Source organism: Electrophorus electricus, chromosome 12 (genome assembly GCF_041902795.1).
Source record: "Electrophorus electricus isolate QZ-2024a chromosome 12, ASM4190279v1, whole genome shotgun sequence".
Taxonomy (NCBI): Eukaryota; Metazoa; Chordata; class Actinopteri; order Gymnotiformes; family Gymnotidae; genus Electrophorus; species Electrophorus electricus.
In genome coordinates, this window is record NC_137508.1 from 425,001 (window position 1) to 447,018 (window position 22,018).

At 46.4% G+C, this 22,018-nt stretch overlaps 1 protein-coding gene across 9 annotated transcripts in view; it reads right to left on the reverse strand.

Annotated features, from left to right (window-relative positions):
* Positions 1-21,980, reverse strand: part of gab1 (GRB2-associated binding protein 1) — a 44,868-nt gene extending 22,888 nt beyond the window's left edge. For 3 of the 9 annotated variants that reach the window (XM_027029886.3, XM_027029878.3, XM_027029874.3), the window contains exon 1: positions 21,416-21,980. In XM_027029886.3, coding sequence (XP_026885687.2) covers positions 21,416-21,487 — 72 coding nt within the window. In that variant the 5' untranslated portion in view covers positions 21,488-21,980. The remainder of the gene's footprint in view (positions 1-21,415) is intronic. The other 6 variants (XM_027029890.3, XM_027029889.3, XM_027029885.3 and 3 more) reach the window with 4 other exon arrangements.
* Between the last annotated feature and the right edge of the window lie 38 nt (positions 21,981-22,018).

Genomic DNA, 22,018 nt, shown 5'->3' on the forward strand with positions numbered 1-22,018 from the left:
TCTCATCCCCTCCCCTCTCTCCTCACCCCGACCTCACCTGCTCCCCTCTCTCCTCACCCCCTCTCTCCTCCCAACCTCATCCCCTCCCCTCTCTCCTCACCCCCCTGACCTCCCCATCTCCCCTCTCTCCTCACCTCCTCTCTCCTCCCCACCTCATCCCCTCCCCTCTCTCCTCATCCCTCTGACCTCACCTCCTCCCCTCCCCCTCTCCCCTGCCAATTAAGGATCAGTTGTGTCACGCAGCACATTTAGTATGAGATGGAAATCTTTCATGGCAGATGGTCCAACCTCTCTAATATCCCCAACTCCTGAAGTCATTAGAGGCATCAGAATCTTCTGTACTGTGACTGTAACATGATTTGTGATGTGGCTAAACACATATGAACAACAGAACCATCTGCCTGACTCAGGGTACACCTAGAACACAAAATGTATCTGTAATGATTACCAAAGAGTTATATCATCTAGCTGTGTTTTAAACCCTGCACACTGAGCAAACAGGAGTGTGTAACCCACCAGGACCACGTGTCTGTCTGTCTCTCTCTCTCTCCCTCTCTCCAACATCTTGCTTGTGTAGAGTTGTGGAGGACAGAGTGACTGTATACTTATACACTGTTTGTTTCTGCAGTAATGGCTGCACTAATGTAACAGAGAATTCTGACCACTGGCTGTCACTCAACACAGCTCCAGGCTGCAGGACACCATATATGCCAAACTCCTTCGCGGAGAATCCCAGGCTGTTACCAGGTGAATAGGTAACCTAGTAGACAGAAGACCTGCACACATTCACTTTTTACCACTACAGGGTCACAGCGTTGGGGAGGAATCTTTATAAAATACTGTGCAAATTCAAATTCAGAAGACAGACTGGTTTTCAACTGCACACACACCCACCCACCCACACTCTGGAAAACAACTTTCACTCCTCAACCAGGGAGACAGTGGCAAACCACTGTTTTGCTGTGGTTTCAGTCCTGCAGTGAGACCAGACCTGCATGTGTCTCCGTGCGTGTGAGACACACACACTACCTGCTTTATACACTTAGCACCGTCACACACTGCTGCATGAGCCATTTCTCCGCTTGGGGAGAGGATAAATAGGGCTGATAAATAGGGCTTCTTGGGATGCAGGTCAGAGGTCACTTCTATAAGACTGTTAGCGCCATTAGCGGCAGATCTCAATGCTCAAACGCATAACTGCCATTAAGACAGAACAACAGACAGACAACGATGAAAAAGCATTTCAAATGGTTCATGGTTTTCATGGGACTCCAACCTTCTACATCCCATAACAGCCTACAGGCTTAACGGCGCAGGGAACTGGTTCTCGACCCAGAGAACCTCATGCCTCAGGGCATGTCACCCCCCCCTTATTCTGTTCCAGGTCCAACACATGACCCTCAGCCTCAGTTTTGTTGAGCTAGTCCTTGTCTAGTCACTTTCTTACTAACTCTCAGTATAAATATTCTAAAACAGATGCTGCTGTAATTGTTGATACTACACACCTGTCTGTACCTTTAAGACAAGTTTTTAAAGTGCACAAAAGCAAATGATCTTTTTAAGTTTCAAGTTGCATCACTGTCATCACCCTAATCGTCACTGCACCCATGTGCACCTATCGTGCACTGGGCTACCGTCTGAGTCCCACGTCACACGCCACACCGCTGACCCAGAGATGACCTCACACCAGCCAGCAGCGCAGATAGGCTGCCAGGGTCATGGGAGAACAATGGCCCCCTCAGCAGAGCCTTGCTGCGCTGTATGTGAGGCTGAGCTGAGGTGCAGGGCCAGTGGGGAAACGACCCACAGAACCCCTCTGTGTCTTGTCCACAGCCTGCATAAACCAGCCCTTGTTATCAGCAACGCAGAAAAAAAAGAGAAATGAGGGAAAAAAAAGAACAAAACTGACTGGAATTGGAACTGATGAATCTGTGGTTATTTTTGCGTCTGTGCTCACACTTCCCGGCCCGTAGACGGGCACTTCCTCACAAGGTGCCCCCAGTCATCATGCCCCTCAGCGCTTCAGCCTCGGAACTCTGGCCTTCACAAAAACACGGGTTGCATAACAGATTTTAAAAGAGCGCGAGGACAGGGGGGAGTCAGACCCCTTGGTTCTCTTTCACTTCTGGACACTTGCGTTTAGTTTCAATAAGAGTTGAAAGCAGTTTCACTTTTAATGGGGGCACCTGACACTTCTCTGCTCTCAGTGCGTCTTTTACATAGAACTCCAAACATATTCATTCCAGATAAACTGAAACCTGATAGATTTTTGATTATTTATTTTGCACTCAACAAATAATACTGAATAACATTCTAACTAAAACATGCTAAAGAATATCAGAAGTTTTACATTTAAAATTTTGCACTTAATAGATAATCATAAATATAAATCATTCTGACAGACATGCTCACCGACCTCAGAGAAATGTTAGTGTTTATGACATGAGAATATAACCTTTGTTTTGATTCTCAGGATTTTTACAGATCCACTAGTGCTGCACAGTAGTCATGTCTTATGAGCAGTTAGACCATAACCTGCTCCTAGAAACCATCAGAAACTGGAAAAGAAATCCCACAAACTATCTGGAGCCACAGGTTTCCTTGCTGGGTCATTGCTCAACATAGAGAATGCCACAGAAAGTCTGAGAATTGCAGAAGAGAAACTGCTGAAAGGAAGCCCACATATCTAACCAGCATGCTTCCCATCATCTGTTTACTGCTGTTCCAGCACTGAAAGCGTTATCTTAAACTATTTTTCCAATGAAATTACTCTGGTGTACTTTTTCCAAACTAATTCCCTGCAAACGCTCAGAGAAGCGAAACAAAAACTCATGTATATTGCAAATTAAATGTTACAAATTCAACTATATTGACGGTGCTCTTCGTTGTTCAAGCATGTTTAATATTATCCTTAATGTGATTCTTTCACAAAAGACAGCTGCCTTATCTTGATACATACACCCAAGAACAGAACAGAGGGGCTTTTCATTTGTTAAAGTATCAGTTCAATCAGAACCTTCTGTTGGAATAAATCTTACTCAGATGTCACAGTGATGATGAAATATTGCTCCATGTGACGAAAATTTCCAATGTTTAGTCTCCCTGAAAGTGCCTTTATGATGTGGCAACCTCTAACTACACAGGGCACCTCTTGAAATCTCCATAAATCATCTGTGATGTGAACACTACCGTCTTCGTAAAGGTGCGTAAAAGTAACTTTTGAAGATGTATAAAAGTAGATCCCTCATCAGAGTACTCCAGCAGTTATGACTGCTTCCTTTCTGTGAAACCAACATTGCTGATCTGAGGTCAGTTCAGTCTGTGCCGCAGCCCACACATCCCCACAGCTGCCCTCTGGGGCCTGATCACCCACCTTCTCTTTCCAGCATTGGATAGAGTGCAGAAATACTGATACACCACAATACAACTAGCAAGATCTCACCTTCCTTAGCAGAGGACATTAAACTAGAGAGAGGAGGGAGAGAGAACCCCAGCTGACCAGCACGCACTCAGCAAGCCTTGGCAACCACACAGCGCTTTCACACGTTTCACCACCATCCAAGAAAGAGCAAGAAAAAAGAACAACAAATCAATCAAATCTGTTTGCTCTAGAGTATTAGCATGAAGGAAAAAAAATGCCCGGGCTCTTATATAACTCCAGCAACACACTCCAACACCCAGAAAAGATGGTGAGTAAGACAGTGTGGCGTACCTTTCCGAGTCCAACAGATATCAGGCAGAGACAGAGATGTCTGAGGGCTGAGAGGGGCTTTATCAACGCTGGAGCCTTGTTACACACAGCTGAGATGATCGGACCGCTCCCTCTTCCTGTGTGGGGTAATCATGTCCTCCCAGAATCTTAACCGCCAGAACCACAAAATCCATGGGGTGGGGGTGCACAATAGACATTTCAGACAAACAGACTCACGTGTACACACACGCGCGCGCGCGCACACACACACACCCTTCATAAAACAACAGCACAAGCACACAAATGTGAACATGGAAACTCACACACATGCCCACTCATGCACACGCGCGCGTGCACGCACACACACACACACACACACACACACACCTCTTGGAAGATTGTCCTGGAGTGTTGCACTGAATAAAAATGAGCCCTTTATTTCAGTTATAAGCAACGTATCTGGAACGCTGTTTTCATTCCACGGAAACAAACTCCATGACTTATCACAACCACAACAATCTGAGGCATTTTTGATCTCTGCACTCAAGTCCAGAGCAGGGTACTGGTGTATGGAGAGATTGAGGTGGGGTGTGCAATACTCCCTCACAGTAAGTCACTCTTTGGAGAGTTTCCCTCCCCTCACCAGTGCTGGTCAAGACTCCACTCACCAAACCGGTCTGAGTTATGGCCATCAGCACTCATTCCCAGCGCAACCTGCGTTGCTAATTTGTGCTGTGGTGGTTTTGACAGTCAGGTTCCCTCCAACACTAAAACTGATACTCATCTGTTTGTTAACTTCATTAATGATAACAGGTCTCTCTCTTTAAAGCCACGGTAGTGAAGAAGCACTGACTGACATGTAGCACCGTTTGTTTTGTAGCTCATGCATTTACACATGCTGCCTGTTTGCCGTGTTTCACTTCACCCTAAAACCCCCAACCCTCAACATGCCCCGCTGCTATGTAGTTTTAACAAGTCCTGCTTTAGGATACAGTGGGTGTCATCTACTGCCTTACAAACCCATGTTTTATCCATAATGCTGCAATGGCACACACGTGCACACGCAGCTATTTGGATGAATTCTGTCAAGTCCTTAAAACACAAAGAGGAACACCAGTGAACCCACGTGAAAGCAGACAGAATCATTTCTCCTCACTCTCTACTCCTATATCAAGCACGTAACAAAACGGCATCACACATGTTTCTGAACTGCAATTTCTGCATGTACTAAAAAAGCTGGGCCCAAATGAAAACCAAACATTATATATACACACACCTGACTTCTACTAAGGTCTGAAACCCTCCTGTAGACTGTGAAACTCTTCCTTATCAAACAGGTTCTGCCCCAGTTCTGAATGCAATGACACTGATATCATCGGGGATTTATGAGAAGGAAACTGATACTGGAACTGGATAAGAGCATCTAAAAAACTCAGAAGTGCTTAGACTACTTGCTAAATACTTGCTGCCTTTCTGGTATTTAGTGTTGAGTGTTGAGTGAACAAACTACCCATCTTTTGGCTCCACACAGAAGGTCTTTCCCAGCCAGACATCTGATGAGTTCTGGCCATCCAATGTTTTGATTTCATTGATGATCTGTTTAAGATTTGTAGTTTTACATTCATAATCACTTTTGAAATGTACACCCAAAAAATCATGTCTATATTAGCTAATGTTGAGTTGTTTTTTTTTATATTATTGGAATTTTGTCTCCAAAATAATGAGACCATTGATAAGTCAGACCACTCAGACTGCTTACCATGTTGGAGCACCTTTGTTTTCCTGTCTGTGTGATGCAAAAGAGGAGGAAAAACACGCAGACACGCACACGCTCGCACATGCACGCACACAGTGCCCCCACTCCTCCCCTTGGAATTCCGAACAAGGCAGCCACTCCACTCCTTCAGCAACAGAAATTCCACAGGCTTCCAATCGTGCCAAACACATGACTCAGGATTTTTTAAGGGAACCTAGAAAACTTTTAAGACATAATATACTAGGCAAAGAAAGTGACAGTGTGTGTGTGTGAGTGAGGGAGTGAAAAATATAGGGATATTCTCTGGCCTTAATCTGAACACCCCTGGAGACGGCCGAGTCCCACCCCATAATCCCACCCACCTCAGAGCCTGTGTTCATTAAGACAGGCCACTGGCACTAGACCAGCACGCTCACCCAAGACACATCACAGCCCTGACTCAGGCCCTCTCTCCTGCACACCAGCTCTACACCGATAGGTTGCGCTCAAAGTATCAAAGGCATCAATGAGTTATTAAAACACGCACACACACACACACACACACACACACACACAGAGCACTGAAGAGGCACCAAACGGAGGAACGAGAGGAGAAGCTGAAGCTCAGTATGAGGAAGTCCAGCCAAGGAGCGGCTGAGCTGAAGAACATCTGCTGTGTGACCCGGGAGATGAGCCTCTATGGCCTGAGGAGCAGCTCCAGCTGTGTAAACAACCCACAGTTTACACAACAGCAGAGAGGAGAGAGAGCCTGCAGTAACATAGCTGAGAACAGCACAGCCACTGCTCCAGTGGAGGGTGGAGATCACACTCACACACACACACACACACACACACACACACAGTGATCTGGCTCCAAAGCATGACTCAGCAGTACACCATCAGCAGACAGAGCTTCGTAGTAGAGTTCCCTCCTCACCTTAGAAGGGAGTCCCACGTTCTGGGAGAACCCAAGGGCGAGACTGCACCCAGTAGCTCAGAGTGCAGGGCTGTGGATCAGAACCGTTCAGAGTGCAGGGCGCCGTGGTCCTGAGCAAATCCAGCCAACTGGGAGACTCCACCCAGCAAAGGTTTTCACCCCGAAAGACCAGATGCAATTTATGAGGGGAGAAATCTGGACCTGTTCCGAAATGTCCAATGAGGGTGATTCGGTTCAGGCCAAGAGACCCCAGAACATAACATTTCTTAAAACATCGACAGATAGTGTGTCAATAAATCCTGCAGGAATGTCGTTGTGGCCAGCCGTCTGGCTCTGGAAGACTGCTTCATTCCAAACCAACGTCAGCGTGGCCACGGAGCAAAAAAAAGAGGGGGGGAGAGAGAGAGAGAGTGAGTGAGCGTGGCCAGAGGAACGAGAACAGCCGTCCCAGGAGAGCAGGGCGGCGCGGGAGGTTCTGGATCTCGGAGGGCACAAGCACAGGGGCAACAAGTGCCTCAAGAGAGATTCCAGTGGGCTTCAAATCCAGGAGCAAGTGAGGCATTAACCGGGCCGAGAATAGGGGGGAAGAGAGAGTTGGATGTTTAAACATTAACACAGTGTGCCATCAAGCATGAAAGAAAAAAAAAAATCACAACTGAGAGACTGATCTGAAATGGGCAAGCACACACACACTCACACACACTCGCACTCACACTCTCTGCAGTAGGAGATTGGAGTTCATTTCCTGTTCTGTGCAGTGATGCACCTCTGATACAGGAAAAGGTTTAATTTGACAGGCACACACTCTCTGATGGAGGAGGTGAGGGGATGGAGACTGGCTGGAAGTTTCCACTTTGTTGGCGTTTTTTATCTTCCTGGTCATCTGTTCACAACACACTCTGAGAAAGACTTCCTGTTTTGCGTCCATTGTCACACTTGTGTGCTCCATGGCTGGGCAAATCTAACTTTAGACCTGTGTAATTCTGTTCTTTCTCCATACATTTCAGAGTCTAGCTGGAAACACCACCACCACTTGCAGCTGTAGCGCATGTACAGACCCGAAGGGTGCTGTGGGGTAGCCGTCCACCTGGACCACGTTTTAAAGAGCAGTGTTTTCCTTTAAGAGGACATCAAGGTACGGGACCAAGGTAAAGACCTGCACAACACTGCCAAGGCGGTGCTGTTAAAAACACGCTGTCTACTTCTAGCAGGTTTTGCTGTTTTATTTTTCTTCCTTAAGGCCAAAAACAGAACATTTTAAGTACTTATTGTTTCATCTTAAAAACCAGAGTGCACTGGCTCTCTCATGACAGATAGCACAGTAATTCACTCTGAAGTTACAAGACCAAAAACATGAGTCATCATCTCAGCGGCCTACCCAAACCTCTCCAGGCCGTGGACGTGATTCAGACGGACACGCCGGCATTGAAAAAGAGCACAAGCATGCTTGCTAACCTGAGTCGCACAGCTCAAGAGCTCAAGGCACAGTGGAAGAGAGACCCCAGACCCCAGAGGGGGTGCTATCGAGCTGGCCGGCCCCGCCGTACTTCAGTGCCCTAACGGCACTCGGCCAGCGTCACAGAGACGCGTGCAGGAACAGTCTTCCCACAAACACAGATCCAACACACCAGCTCTCTGGAAGGATCGTGACCCCTCCCCTCTGTGGACTGCAAGCTTTCAAACATGAGAGAAGTGCACGATGCACACACACAAGTGTTCTCCACGGGGGAGATAGTTCCTAAGCATCAGCCGGCAGCAAAATTTCCCCCTGTACCAAAACAGGATAAGGTCTGGCAGGCTGGCAGACAACACAGCACACAAAGCAGCGTCAAACGGATGCGCAGAACAATGCAGCTGTAATATCCCGGCAGGCATTTACCTGTTCAGGGCAACCGCTACTCCAGACCAGCGCAGAAAAGCGTGGCGTCCGACTGGTGTTGCTCCAAGTCTCTACGCTTTCTCCCTCACGCCTTCTCTCATTCTCTCTCTCTCAAGCTGTAACTCCTGCTCCAATAACCTCTGACCCACAGGAAGTAGACACAATGGACTGAAAATAACGAGGGAGGGGGTGGAATGGAGGAAGGGGGAGAGAGAGATAGAGAGAGAAAGAGAGAGAGAGAGAGAGACGGGGGGGGGGGGCAATCTTCTCCCTCCCTTTGCGTTCCTCCCCTCCAACCCTCCCCTTTGAAGCAGGACCGCAGTCAGTCCACCCCAAAAATACCCACTGCATGATGTCTGTGCCTCCTAGCTCACATTCCCGCCGTAATCTCCACACCGCACCCTGGCAGCCGGCAGGCTCGGACGCGGCCCGTTTCACGGCTTACACACAGCTCAGAGGGAACTTGGTCAACCAGCAACCTGTGGCACTGAGTGCAAACTTGCACACAAGTACAAACCAGCAAGCAAGCAAACAAACAAACAAAAATACTCGTGATGCCTAAGTAATTCTAAGTTTGTTACTGAGTTGCTCTCTGGATAGAACAGTTAACTACAGGTAGCAAATTAAATATTAGCACAGACCACCAGGTACTGGCAGTATAGTCTGAGATATTTATTTTATTTAGCTTTAGCTAGAGTAACAGAAGCCTCATGGTAACGCCACCAAATCACGTTCAGCTCACAGCCTGATCGCATCCAAATCCAATTGTGCCTCACAACTAAGGAGGAAAGAGGCACTCAGGAAATGGACTGCCATGCCCACAGAGATAAGGCAGCAGACGTGGTGTCCCCAAGCACCCTCAGCACACTTCTCCTCTGATTAGATAAATGCCAAACAAAACAGCTCCGGTGGTGGGCACCCGCTGGCCTGCGGCCATCCCCTGCTCTTTGAAGTACTTCGTGTGTGTGCAGCCGGGTGTGCAGGAACCACGACGGCCTGGGGGACAAGACCACACTCGCCTAACCCCAAGCTGAGCGAGTGGCACGGCCGGCTGTGGTTCGTTTGTATTGGGTGTGCGTGTTTGGGGAAGCAAATCAGGGCCTTTCTCGACTGAATGGCTAAAATTCTCTTTTGTCCAAGATGAGCTTGCAATTCATGTTCTGAAGACATCTGGGAATTTCCAGAAGACAAGCATCACACAATGCGTGGCACAAGGGAACACAGCACAGTGCATTTTAAAAGTCTGGCGTGTTGTCGAGGGCGCGTGCAATAAGGGCCCCCACTATGAGATCCTCTGTCAGCACAGAGTTGTCAAATGAACTTCAAATAAATGTATATGGAGCAGGATCAGTATTATCAGCTGTTGGAAGATTTCATGCAATGTTAGCACATGTGCATGCCCACTCACCCAGCCACTCACAGAGAGAGAACGCGCTGATGGCAGGCTGATGTACTCCAGTGCTCCAGTGAAGCAGCCCCAGCCAGCTGTGCTCCAGTGTGGTGGGAAAACCGCCTGCATTTATGTAAACGCCAAGCTGCAGAGCAGGTGAAGGGCGCCCCAAATCTCACACACCTGATTCAACTCAGCAGCTACTGATCTGCGACTGTGTGCACTCAGCCTGTTCTACGCTGCTCTCGAGACATAGGTTTGATTTCACCCTCATCAAATTAACGAACTGACTTAGGTGAAGTTTTGCTGGTAGATTCCTCAAAGACGGTACTGTTTGGTTGTTTAGCAGAATGCCAGTTACTCTCAGGGTTGCGTACGCCCTCTGTCCGTAATCTGTCCTTTTGTACTCAGAAGGACTCTGACATGTGAAACGCATTATGGAAACACGATCAGCATGTGATAAAACACAGGTGTTGTACTGGAGCGAACCTAACTCAGCTAACGGTATGGCTGAGAAGGTCCTGACAGGCCTCAGGCCAAAGGAAGCTCACCAACCCTACTTGGACCAGTGCTATACATAGAGCACGATGGCTCACATCTGCTGCTCCCATACATAGAGACAGACCATTATATCACTACCTAGTGTATCTCAGCTGCCTCTTCCATGAGCTGATGGAATGCATCTCAATTCCCCACACACACACACACACACACACACACACACACACACACACACACACACTCCTCCCTCTATAATCCTACAGCAATGAGCTAGAAACACAGAGCAAATATTTTTCCTAATAATACTAAAAAACACTTATGACACACAAAACTGTGGACCTGTAGGATAAATATGCAGGTATGTCTGTTATGAGTGGACATTCTTTAAAACAAACAAACAAACAAACAACAACAAAAAGACACATGCATGGACACCCCCACACCCACAAACAAACACACACCCACACACCCAAAGCACAGTGCTGTGCACCCTGGTGCTTCCCAGTTAGACTCACACCTCAGCTGCTAGGCCCTGCATGTAGTCTGAACCGAGGGACCTGGCCCATGGCTATGCAGCTTCTCACACCCCCACAGAGCTCCACTCTGAACTCAGCTGTTACTGTGCACGGTCTACAACTCTTACGTACAAACACCCCCTCAAAATAACTACTGCATGTCATCAATTTCATTTGCTCCATGTGCGGGAGTTTGTTAAAAGGCATTCCAAAGGTCAAGAATTACATCCAGGGGTTGGCAGGGGGATACCAAACATTGCAGCGTACGTGTGCTAATCCAACTGTGACGGCAACGTGGCATTTGAAAAGAAACATCACATCAGAAATGCGCAAGAAAATGCGTATGCACACCCACACACACACACACACACACACACCCACACACACAGGCTCTGTTGTTGACATCTTCTCCTGAATATGCCCTCACACGCTGCCCTGACGCTACATGCTGGAGAAAGCTCAGCTCTGTGCCAGCCTGGCTGCGTGCTCTCTCCCAGAGTCACATGTCGTCGTCAAAGCAGCGGCGTTTACATTCAACACATTCCTCCGGTCTGACGCGCCTGGGTGCGCATGACCTGAGCCGCAGTCGGCATGGAAACAATCCCCCTCTTACAAACCGCACCCCCACCGGCCCAAAAATCCCCCAGTACCATCGTCTTACACTGGCACCTCTTCTCAAAACAGCAACCATTATAATAGAAGCAGCCATATGACAGCTCTCGGTCAGCCACAACAACGTGCAGCTTAGTCTGTTTGCATTGGTTAGGAGATGAACAAAAACAGAAAAGGGTACAACACCTTATTATTATGAAAGGCACCAAGCACCCTCACATTCTGACGAAAAACTAAATTAATCTACTTCTACTGAAATGTGAGTCAGACAGCCTTATGTACAGAAAGTCCACACTTTGGTACAAAATGCAAAAATGATTCAACTCTTTGAACGTTACTAATGAGATGTCTAACACATGACTACGCATAAGTGAAATAAAAAAACAGATCCAAAGAACTGCAGTCTGTCAATTCTGACAGGAGCTCTGAAAATTCAGTTATCCAGAGGCACTGGGGACAAGATGGTAACAGTCTGTAATACCCTGATGGCCTTACCGTGGGCAGAAGCTGTGACAATGGGTATCCAAGAAAACTCAGCTCCTCAGATCAAACCCAAGCCATAGGTTGCCTGTTTCAGCACCTGCTCCCATCAAACCCCCCAACCAACTGTCAAGCGACACTGTTTTAACACGTATCATCAAACTAACAAACTGTCCCAGAAGAGAGCGACAGAGTTTGACCAGCACAGGAGTAAAGAGGAACTCAACAGAGATGAAAACTGACCTTGGCTGCGGAATAGTAGTGTCTAATCCCAGCATTTGAGATCAACAACACTGCGGCCCAGGTGGAGTCCAGCCCAGACGGTCAGCACACAGAGCAGCGTGGGCCAGTCCTCAGGTCCCAGAGTTGCATACACTCCCACTGAAAGGTCTTCACTGGAAGTGTGTGCCTCTCTCTATCGCATACACACACACACACACACTCGCGCATGCACACACACAGTATCTGTGCTGGCAAAGTGCCAGTGCAAAGCTATTGAGCCATGCTGTGCAGAAGTCCTGTAATGCAATCAGAGTGAGTGCAGCACATTCACAGGGGATGAGCACTGAGAGCCGCCCCTCGCGCCTGCAGGCACACACACACACGCACACACACACACACACACACACACATACACACACACACACACACACAGTTGGCTGGGCAGGAACAAGACAGTTCAGGACTATGCAGTCTCACATTAAGATGTGAAATTACGCAGGCCAGTAGTGGCATTTCACAGCCCATCTCTAGTCTGTACTCCTCTGCACTCAGACCCTGATCCTGTGTTCAGCACCCACAGTGCCCTAAACACACCCCTGACACTACTCACACACTGCCTGGGACTGACCCCTCAAAACCTGGGATAGCGCCCACCTGCAGCGCTCTATAGCCTGGCACTGGACCCAACCCTGGCCAAACACACAGCCCTGTGTCCAGCTATTGGGACTAAACCATGGCCACAAACACACACAGACAGTGTAATAGAAATTGTCCTCATTTTTTATCCTTGTACTTTAAAGAAAGAAGCTTCTTTTAAGAGAGTTTTCACATCCACAGATAAGGAGATACAGGGACGAATTGAGAGAAATACAGTGCTTAATGTCCTGAGCCGCTGTGGTTCACACAGTGAGGTGAATGTAAACAGTAAACAAAGTCATTAGGAGTGTTTTGTTGTGAAATGCACCTTTCTAGAGAAAATTACCAAATTTGCTCTAGGAATCCAATATCTACATTATAAATATAGGCATTTTTATGATATCCAAAACGCCCAGTGAAAATAAATTTTCTCAAATTTTTTTTTTATATCATGCAGGTAAATGGTAAAACAGTGCTAAATTAAAGAAAAAACAAACAAACATTCTCTTTGGGTACTATATTTTACTTACAATATCTGTCTGTCTGTCTGTCTGTCTGTCTTTCTGGCCTTCAAGCATGTTTGTGTATTCGTTGGGGGATCTGCAACTCTTCACAGCTGCACAGATCTCCTTGCTGGTTAACTTCTCAGAAGGGTGGTGAGTTTTGCTATACCATGTTTGCAAAAATAAATGGAGAAAAAGCCATACGTTGTGTACAGCATAGTGTGCCATTTTGGAAGCAGACCTCCTCAAAGTGCCCAACATATTCCTGCCATCCTCCAAAATGTGTAAGAAAACTGTAACAATAATTTGTAAACACAAGCTGATGTTGGCATTAGCCTTGTTGAAAGGTAACAGCTACAGGCTGGAATAACAAAAGCATGTTTGCTCACACGAATTAATCTCTGTTCAGAATGCGGGTTTGAGACAAAACATTGACATAATCCGTAAAACAATAGTTTGTATTAAAATACATTTCAGCCAAAACCTTCTAACAAACAATGTCTCAAGCATCATATCTGTAACCATCTGGTACAACAACAGAATATAACTTTATAGCTATAAAATGCTTCGGATGTCTGGTTCCTGGTATTAAAACCGTGGACAATTCTGATTTGGTCAATTTCTCCAGAAAGGCACACGAACACACTCAACGACTTTTACATCTAATCCACTGAATGCTGAAATTTGGTAAAACAGGTGGAGTTCCCCATTAACTGGGAGCACTGGGCTTATATTCGGAACACAATGGTCTTGGAGCTGGGCAAGCAGAAGCTGGGGCTGCGCTCCAGGATGGCATGTGTCTGCTACGGAGCAGGAGAACACGGAGATAAGCCAAACCAGACCTACGATGCTGCAGAGCACCTGTGGAGTGGTGGGGAACTTGGAGAAACCTTCAGCAAAAGAGAGTAAAACACACTTGTGAAAAAAGTGGAGAGAGAGAGAAAGAGAGTGCGTACACTACAGCCATCTGGTAGCCATCAGCAGAAAGAGATGAAATGATCTCTACGCCACTCTGACACCAGAGATCCTCAACTTTCTGCTGCACATCTACTCAAGAGAAACAGAAGAAGTGTGTGTGTGTGTGTGGGGGGGGGGTGCCCAGGCATATTTTAATTCCTGTTCACTGTAACTTGCTGGGAAATGGAATCAAAGTGAGTTTGTGAGGCTGTCAGGTGGGCATGGGCACATATAATAACATGCTCTATACGGGTGGGTACGGGCAAACAAGATAATCAGTAAATCAAACACAAAATTCCACATGCTCTAGTTTCTCTATTTAAAAGGGAACTTTGTAGCAATGTTTAATGTATCTGCCAGTAAAAACACTGACAAGGGCAGACAAAGGAAGAGCTGCACTGAAGAATTTCTTCACACAAACAGGAGAGCTCAGCTCTCACTGGTTCAAATAACTGCACAGCTCCTTCAGCCAAATGAGCAGAGCCCACTAGATTACAGGCTCCTCTGGACATAAACACCCTGTGATCTGCACCTACATCACAACAGGTAGGTTAGCTTGGGTAAAGGTTTGTGTGCTCAACACTCCATGTCTCTGCATCATTCCAAAACACAAATTACCAGAAGTGTCTAAATTTAACTTTGGTGCTTTCATCTGAAGTCGCCGAGTTTCTAAATAAATATGATTTAACTTATGAAGTTGCATAACCAGTAACCAACAGAATGCACCAATTCTCTCGTTTTTGGACATGTGGAAGAAACACATTTGTTCCCTTGTGTTGGATTCCTAAAGTCAACCAAAGGGACCATCTTTGGCCATCTGTGCATGTGTGTGTAGGGACTATACTCTGGAAACAGCATGCCTCAAAGTGCACAAATCTATTCTCACCCTATACGCACCCGCGCTTGCAGTAACGTAACACACTGCAGGGACAGAAAAGCACTCCTGCTCTGCCTGGACTTCATCTGTACTCACACATGTAAACCTCAGTGCTGATGTGGAATCAGGCACTTCTGCACCCAAATCATTTAAATTCAAATGGGTCTGAAAGATAAGACTGACACTAGGTTAGTACATCATAAAGCATCACAGCAGCCAAAACTTCTTTAGGACAGGAAGTTAAAGGTAACAGACAGCATTTCTCTCACAACCACAAAGGCAACCTTACACCCGTAAATAAGAAATAACACATATTTAGACACATATTTGTGAACAACCACTATGCTGTGTCCTTTCCAGATGGGAGTTTAATAAAAGTTAATAAATAAATAGGTTGGTATCCATCAAAAAGTTTCAGTATTTATTCCTAAAACAAATAACATAGTTATTACTAAGTATTTGCCAGTCTATAACTGCTAATGAACAGAATTAATTGTTCAATTACTATTGAGATACCTAAACAAACACCGCTCTACCTAATACAGCTGTTCCAAAATTAATATACCCAACAGAAAACCCTGCTGAAGAAATGTAAAAAAGATATCTGGATAACACACATACAGCATCCCCACGTGTTTCTAAAGAATGCTACAGCACAGCGAACAATAACACACAACCCCTCCTGCCGAGGGTCACTCTTGTTGACCTTATCTTATCCCAGCTCAGGAAAGATCGAGGCTGACCAAACAACCCCAGCACATAAAAGACGATCTCTGTTTACAAACTGCAGTAGGTGGAGCTTTTGACCAGATGACAATGTACAAACAGGCTCTGTTTATTCTGAAGAGAAACTGGACCGCAGATCACCATCCACATATCACCCCAACGCCAGAATGCCAGTGCCTTAGCTTTTTACATTTCAGCATCTTCTATGTTCAATGACGACAAGAGTTTCTGACTCTGGTTAAAACCATAAATAGATTGTATCAGCCAACAAACGTCACTACAGCTCTTGACCTTGTTATGTAATATCTCTGAAAATCATGAACAATTTTTAAGTATGTGCACAGGACTGTTAACCGTAGCATTCATCATCATCCCTAATTCATCTGACAAAACACGGTCAGGGAACGGACCCTCTGGGCAGCTATAACTAGCATGACCCCTGTGGTCAGTTTGGATGATGTTAGAGAAGTGGGACAGGCCTTGAAACAAATGCAAATTCAGGAAGAAGTCACCAGAATAAAGAAGTACGACTGCAAAACTGAAGAAATCACAAAGTCTAATCAGTGTTCACATCCATAAAAGACTAAACGAAACCACAAATATTAACAGATGGCCCCTTATAAATGTACAGGAAATATATAATGTCTTAGAAGTTGTCTACTGAATTCAAGCTGTAACCATCATCTATTGAGTGTGATAAATATGAATCCCTGTACATACATACAAAGAGGTTGACAAGGGAGCATGTCTACGTCAGTGTGAGGGAACAGTGTCGAGGTTTGGAGGCCTTCTCTAGAGCACTGTGTGAGGATGCGTAACCTCAGGGGTGTGCACCAAACACACCTGACAAACCAGTGGCCCTCGTCTCACTTACAGGACAAGGGGGGTGTGCCCAACGCAAGTACCACGTCCAGGAGAAAGACCTGCAACATGCCAAACAGTCGGCAGGGGCCCTGAAATGGCTTCCCAGGACGGTAAAGATATTTAATGTGACGTCTACAAATCCGTCAGCCCCACCACAACCATGTGAGGTCTCTGCCAATAGCAGCTCGGTCAGCAGCATTGTTATTGTGCATCACAAGGTAGGTCATGTTCCCACCATGCAGACTATTGCTTGTGTAAACATGTGAAAATGAGAAAATCCACAACGATTCAGCACAACTCCCCAGTTCTCCGGGCAGGTGGAAAAGTGTGCAACATAGCCAACACCATGCACTATGAACTATAAACAATCAGGTAGCTAAAGGTTGTATATTGACACTTACTGGACATGTGTGCCGTAACTGTCTGTTTTCTTTAAGAAGTGTTCAACTCCTACAAAACATTTAAATTACATTTACAGCATTTAGATGATGCTTTTATCCAAAGTGACTTACAATTCTGACTGAGTATAACTTGAGCAATTGAGAATTAAGGGTCTTGCTCAGGGGCCCAACAGTGGCAACTTGGCAGTGGTGGGACTTGAACCAGCAGCCTTCCGATTACAAGTCAAGAACCTTCACCACTGAGCAGTGCCTGAGTGCTTCATGCGCAACACCTACTGAAGATTCCCAAATGCAACATTCTTCCATAATTTTGGACTTATTCAAATCATATAGTGACAGAAGTGGCATGAATGAGGCAAATTACTAAATGAACATCAAAACGTAAGTATAAAGGTTACACCTACATGTTAGTTTTGCACATTAATATTTCATCATCTTTTCTTCGTATTTGTAACAGGCAGTTAATAATTTATTGAGATGAGAATCCATTTTCAGCACTACTCATCATTTCAGATCTGCACACAAAACAAACGGCTGTAAGAGGAGAGGGGGAGTGCAGGAGGGAGGGAGAAAGAACAGAAGAGCAGAGAAGAAAGAGTAAGAACAACAAAAAGAAACATGTGTACCAGCACCTTTCTGAGCCGATGAGCGGCAACACAAATGTTTGTCTCTGGGCTTGTTTTCTTGAGCTAGGACTTACAATTAAGAGACTCCATTCACTGAATTCCACCTACAGTAAATAAATTAATTAATGAGGAAAAGAAAAGCCTTTCAACTCAGTGCAGCAAGCTGGTAACGGCTCAAATACACCCACTGAAGGCAGAAAAGTCACCTGGTAAGGGCTTTGTGTGGTGGGGTGTTGTAAGGGGATAACGGCAACTAGTAGCTCAGTTAAAGGGAAGAGCTGTGGACGATTACAGGAGCACCTCGCCGTGTGACTACAGACAGCCAGGCAGTCCTAATTTTCTTCCTCTCGCTCACACACAGTCTCCGCCCCTCACTCTTCCCCCCTCTCATCCACCCCAGTGCATCGTGGGAAAGCTGAATGGTAAAGCTTCAAGATGAGGGGCCCCCCATTAGTCCCGCCCTTCCCCAAAGATCTGCCTGAACAACAATCAATCAATCAGACAGCGACTGAGCAGCTCAGAAAACCAAGGACCAAAAACAGCTCAGCAGGAAATAACTGGAGGACAGAGCCATGAGCTCATGCTCCCAGCCACTACAGGCCATACAGTATGTTAACTGGAACATGTGACATCTAAGAAGGATACAGAAAGGGTTTAAGATTCATTTACATATCTGAGAAACTTTATAATAGCATTTGTAAAGCATTTGGAATACAACACTAAACTGAAAAAGTTTTTTTCAATTTTGACCACATGCATAAGTCTGCATGTCAGCATGTGGAGTTTCACTACCTCTCCATACATTTCAGAGATTGCACAAATGTTGGGGTGGGAGAAGGAAAGAAACAGCAAAAATAAGAGCAGGCTTGACATCATGCATGACGCAGAGATCCGCTTTTCAAAACGCCTTAAAGAATGCACCTCTCAGCAGACCGGGAGCTACTCCATCCACTCTGCAGATCACGTCTGCAAGCAAGTTGCCACAGCACAGCCACCCTCGGCCTGTGAGAGGCTCCATGCTGGAGCCGCGAGTGTGCACTTTGATCTTTCCAGAGCGCTCGCAGTAAACACGGCAGAGACAGGAGAGCCAGGAGCAGCACACTTCTGACCCTCCACGCTCACAGCACAGCTCGCCAGTGCTCAGCCTTCAGCAGGGCTGAGAATCTGGGCCTAGTGCCTGCTCTTAAACACCAGCATCAGGCCTGGATCTAACACAAGAGCTGTTGGCACTTAAGATAAGAAAAACAAGTCACTCAGTTTTGCTAGTGTTCAGTTTTTACTGTTATTTGACTGTTAGTATGAGCGCAGGGCATGAGAGTGCTCTGATGTACATTTCAACAGATGGACAGAGGACGTGCTCAGACAGGCCGTGCAGGGCAGACTCTTCCTCAAGCTTTCTCAACTGAGCTTCCATACAGTGTCAAACAGTTTCTGTCTCACCCAAGACACTTACTAATGAAACTGCACCGTGTTCACTGGTGCTCAGGTCGCTGTCTGAGGAGGAATAACTATAGCATTCCAGCGAGGACAGTGCTACTGATCAGTCACTATGTTTGCATCCAACAAGGTTCTCCGAGGGCACCACCTTTCCAAGCCTAGTGCCAGCTGCTGCACCACCAGAACCAGGGATCAAGGCCTCACTTCTGCAGCTCAGAGCGACTGGGAGTGCAGGGATTGGTCACATTCATTAATCCAGAAAAACAACAACGATGACAACAGCCCCCCTCCTAAGTATATGGGCGCCGCCAGCCACCATCAAAGCTTCATAACAGAGAGAGAACTGGTGTTAAATGTGTCAAGTGTGCACATACACAGTATGAATAATCATTACACTGCATACAGAATTACAGGAAATGTTGATTTCAGTACTGAATTATTCTATGACATGATCGTCTCTGAGACCAAAACAGTTAAAGTCAAAGGAAAAAAACAAAAACCAAAACCAATTTCACTGGATAGTAAAACCATTCCGTTTGACTTGTGACAAAATGTGCCAAACAGTGCTCTGCTGCTGGACAAATGGACATTTTATTATTGTTTAGGAGCAGAACATAAATCAGTAAATCTTATTTTCATATCCTAATGAATCGAGAAGTTAAACACCTTTACAGAAATGACCTGGATTTAAGGAATCCAATAAAGTGCAGTGATGGGCCCACAGAACAACAGAAATATACTATAAGGCTTGATAGCAAGGTGATTTCATTACAGATTAAAGGCGAATATTAGGTGTGGAAGCCCATGTGGAGCCCATGAAACAGCCAACCTTCAGTCTGCCTCGTCTGGGCAGAAACACTACAAAAGACAAATTATGAGCCACTAAAATCTTCTACCATTACTGCTTTGGGATTTAAGGACCTGACTTTACTCAAAGTTGGTCGTCTGGCCAGTCTATGGTCTTCTGTAAGGTTGAACGTCTTCCCGCTCGCTCGTGTTTTATTTACACATTTAAACCGCAGTTATTTTAGGCAGTTACAGCAATTAAAAAAAAAACGTTATTTCATCATGCCCTTCTGCGCGCGACTCACGTGTCATGTCCTGACCAGCGCGCGCTACGGCAGTAACTGAGCTCGTGTCAGGGAACGGGGGGAGCGGCAACTCTGAACGGTAGCCGTGCCTGCGCGAGGAGGCGTGTCAGTTAGGAATGTACCACGACTACACAAATAAAGACCTTAATACCACCAGACGAACGCAGGTGTCACGCCAGGTGTGTGTGTGCAGGTGTGTGCGGGGGGCGGCGCTCTCTCAGAATAGCGAAAACACTCATGTTGACAAGTAAACAAGTCTGCGCACACCCAACACAGGCTTGGGGAATTAACCATGTTAAAAACGGCCAGGTTCAGCAGAGTCTGATCTGTTCTCTGCTCCATCTCATTTTAAAGCAGGCAGATATTTGCATGAGTTTGGCTCGCCAAGGTTTGCGGTTACCACAATCACAGCGCATTCGACTAAGACTGGGGTTTACCCCCGCAGCATTCCAATAAGACTGGGGTTTACCCCCGCAGCATTCCAATAAGACTGGGGTTTACCCCCGCAGCATTCCAAAAAGACTGGGGTTTACTCCCGCAACATTCCAAAAAGACTGGGGTTTACTCCCGCAACATTCCAAAAAGACTGGGGTTTACTCCCGCAACATTCCAATAAACTGGGGTTTACTCCCGCAACATTCCAATAAACTGGGGTTTACTCCCGCAACATTCCAATAACACTGGGGTTTACTCCCGCAACATTCCAATAACACTGGGGTTTACTCCCGCAACATTCCAATAACACTGGGGTTTACTCCCGCAACATTCCAATAACACTGGGGTTTACTCCCGCAACATTCCAATAACACTGGGGTTTACTCCCGCAACATTCCAATAACACTGGGGTTTACCCCCGCAGCATTCCAATAAGACTGGGGTTTACCCCCGCAGCATTCCAAAAAGACTGGGGTTTACTCCCGCAACATTCCAATAACACTGGGGTTTACTCCCGCAACATTCCAATAACACTGGGGTTTACTCCCGCAACATTCCAATAACACTGGGGTTTACTCCCGCAACATTCCAATAACACTGGGGTTTACTCCCGCAACATTCCAATAACACTGGGGTTTACTCCCGCAACATTCCAATAACACCGGGGTTTACTCCCGCAACATTCCAATAACACCGGGGTTTACTCCCGCAACATTCCAATAACACCGGGGATTACTCCCGCAACATTCCAATAACACCGGGGTTTATTCCCGCAACATTCCAATAACACCGGGGTTTACTCCCGCAACATTCCAATAAGACTTGGGTTTACTCCCACAACATTCCAATAAGACTGGGGTTTACTCCCACAACATTCCAATAAGACTGGGGTTTACTTACATAACGTCGCAACTTTTTTTCTGGCGGAGACTTTCTCAGCCACCCCGAGCAGACCACATCGCCCCCGCTCATTTCTCTGCCCTTTTCTGCCCCTGTAAGAGATTTGCGCTGCGAATTTCAGCCCAACCTGCAAAAGAGCAAAGCCTTTGGGAAAGTTACAGAGTAGAGCTGGACGTAGCCAACAACTCCGCAACACTCGGCTCCTTCAGGAAGGACTCCAGCCCTCCCACATCAAGGGTGTCCACAATGTCCGAGGATCAGCAGGCTGCCTCACACACTTCGGGAGTGTGAGGAACTCCTGCTCTTCGGGAGTGTGAGGAACTCCTGCTCTTCGGGCTCCAGGCAAGACGACGCAGCGGCGGACACTCGCCAACTTCGACGTAGCAAGGCGGCTGTTTAACTCCTTTATTTTAAAGTAAAACTAAATAATTCCACCCAAAATGAAGGCACGTTTTCCTCCGTTTCCCAAAACATTTTAGTTGCCAGAGTACCGCAGCGCTATCTGAACAGAAAACCTGCCGTTTCGTGGCGCTTCGCTCCAGTTTCGCTCCCCACGGCTCCGTGTGATTGACGCGCAGGAACGTCGCGACTTTCCCAAACTCA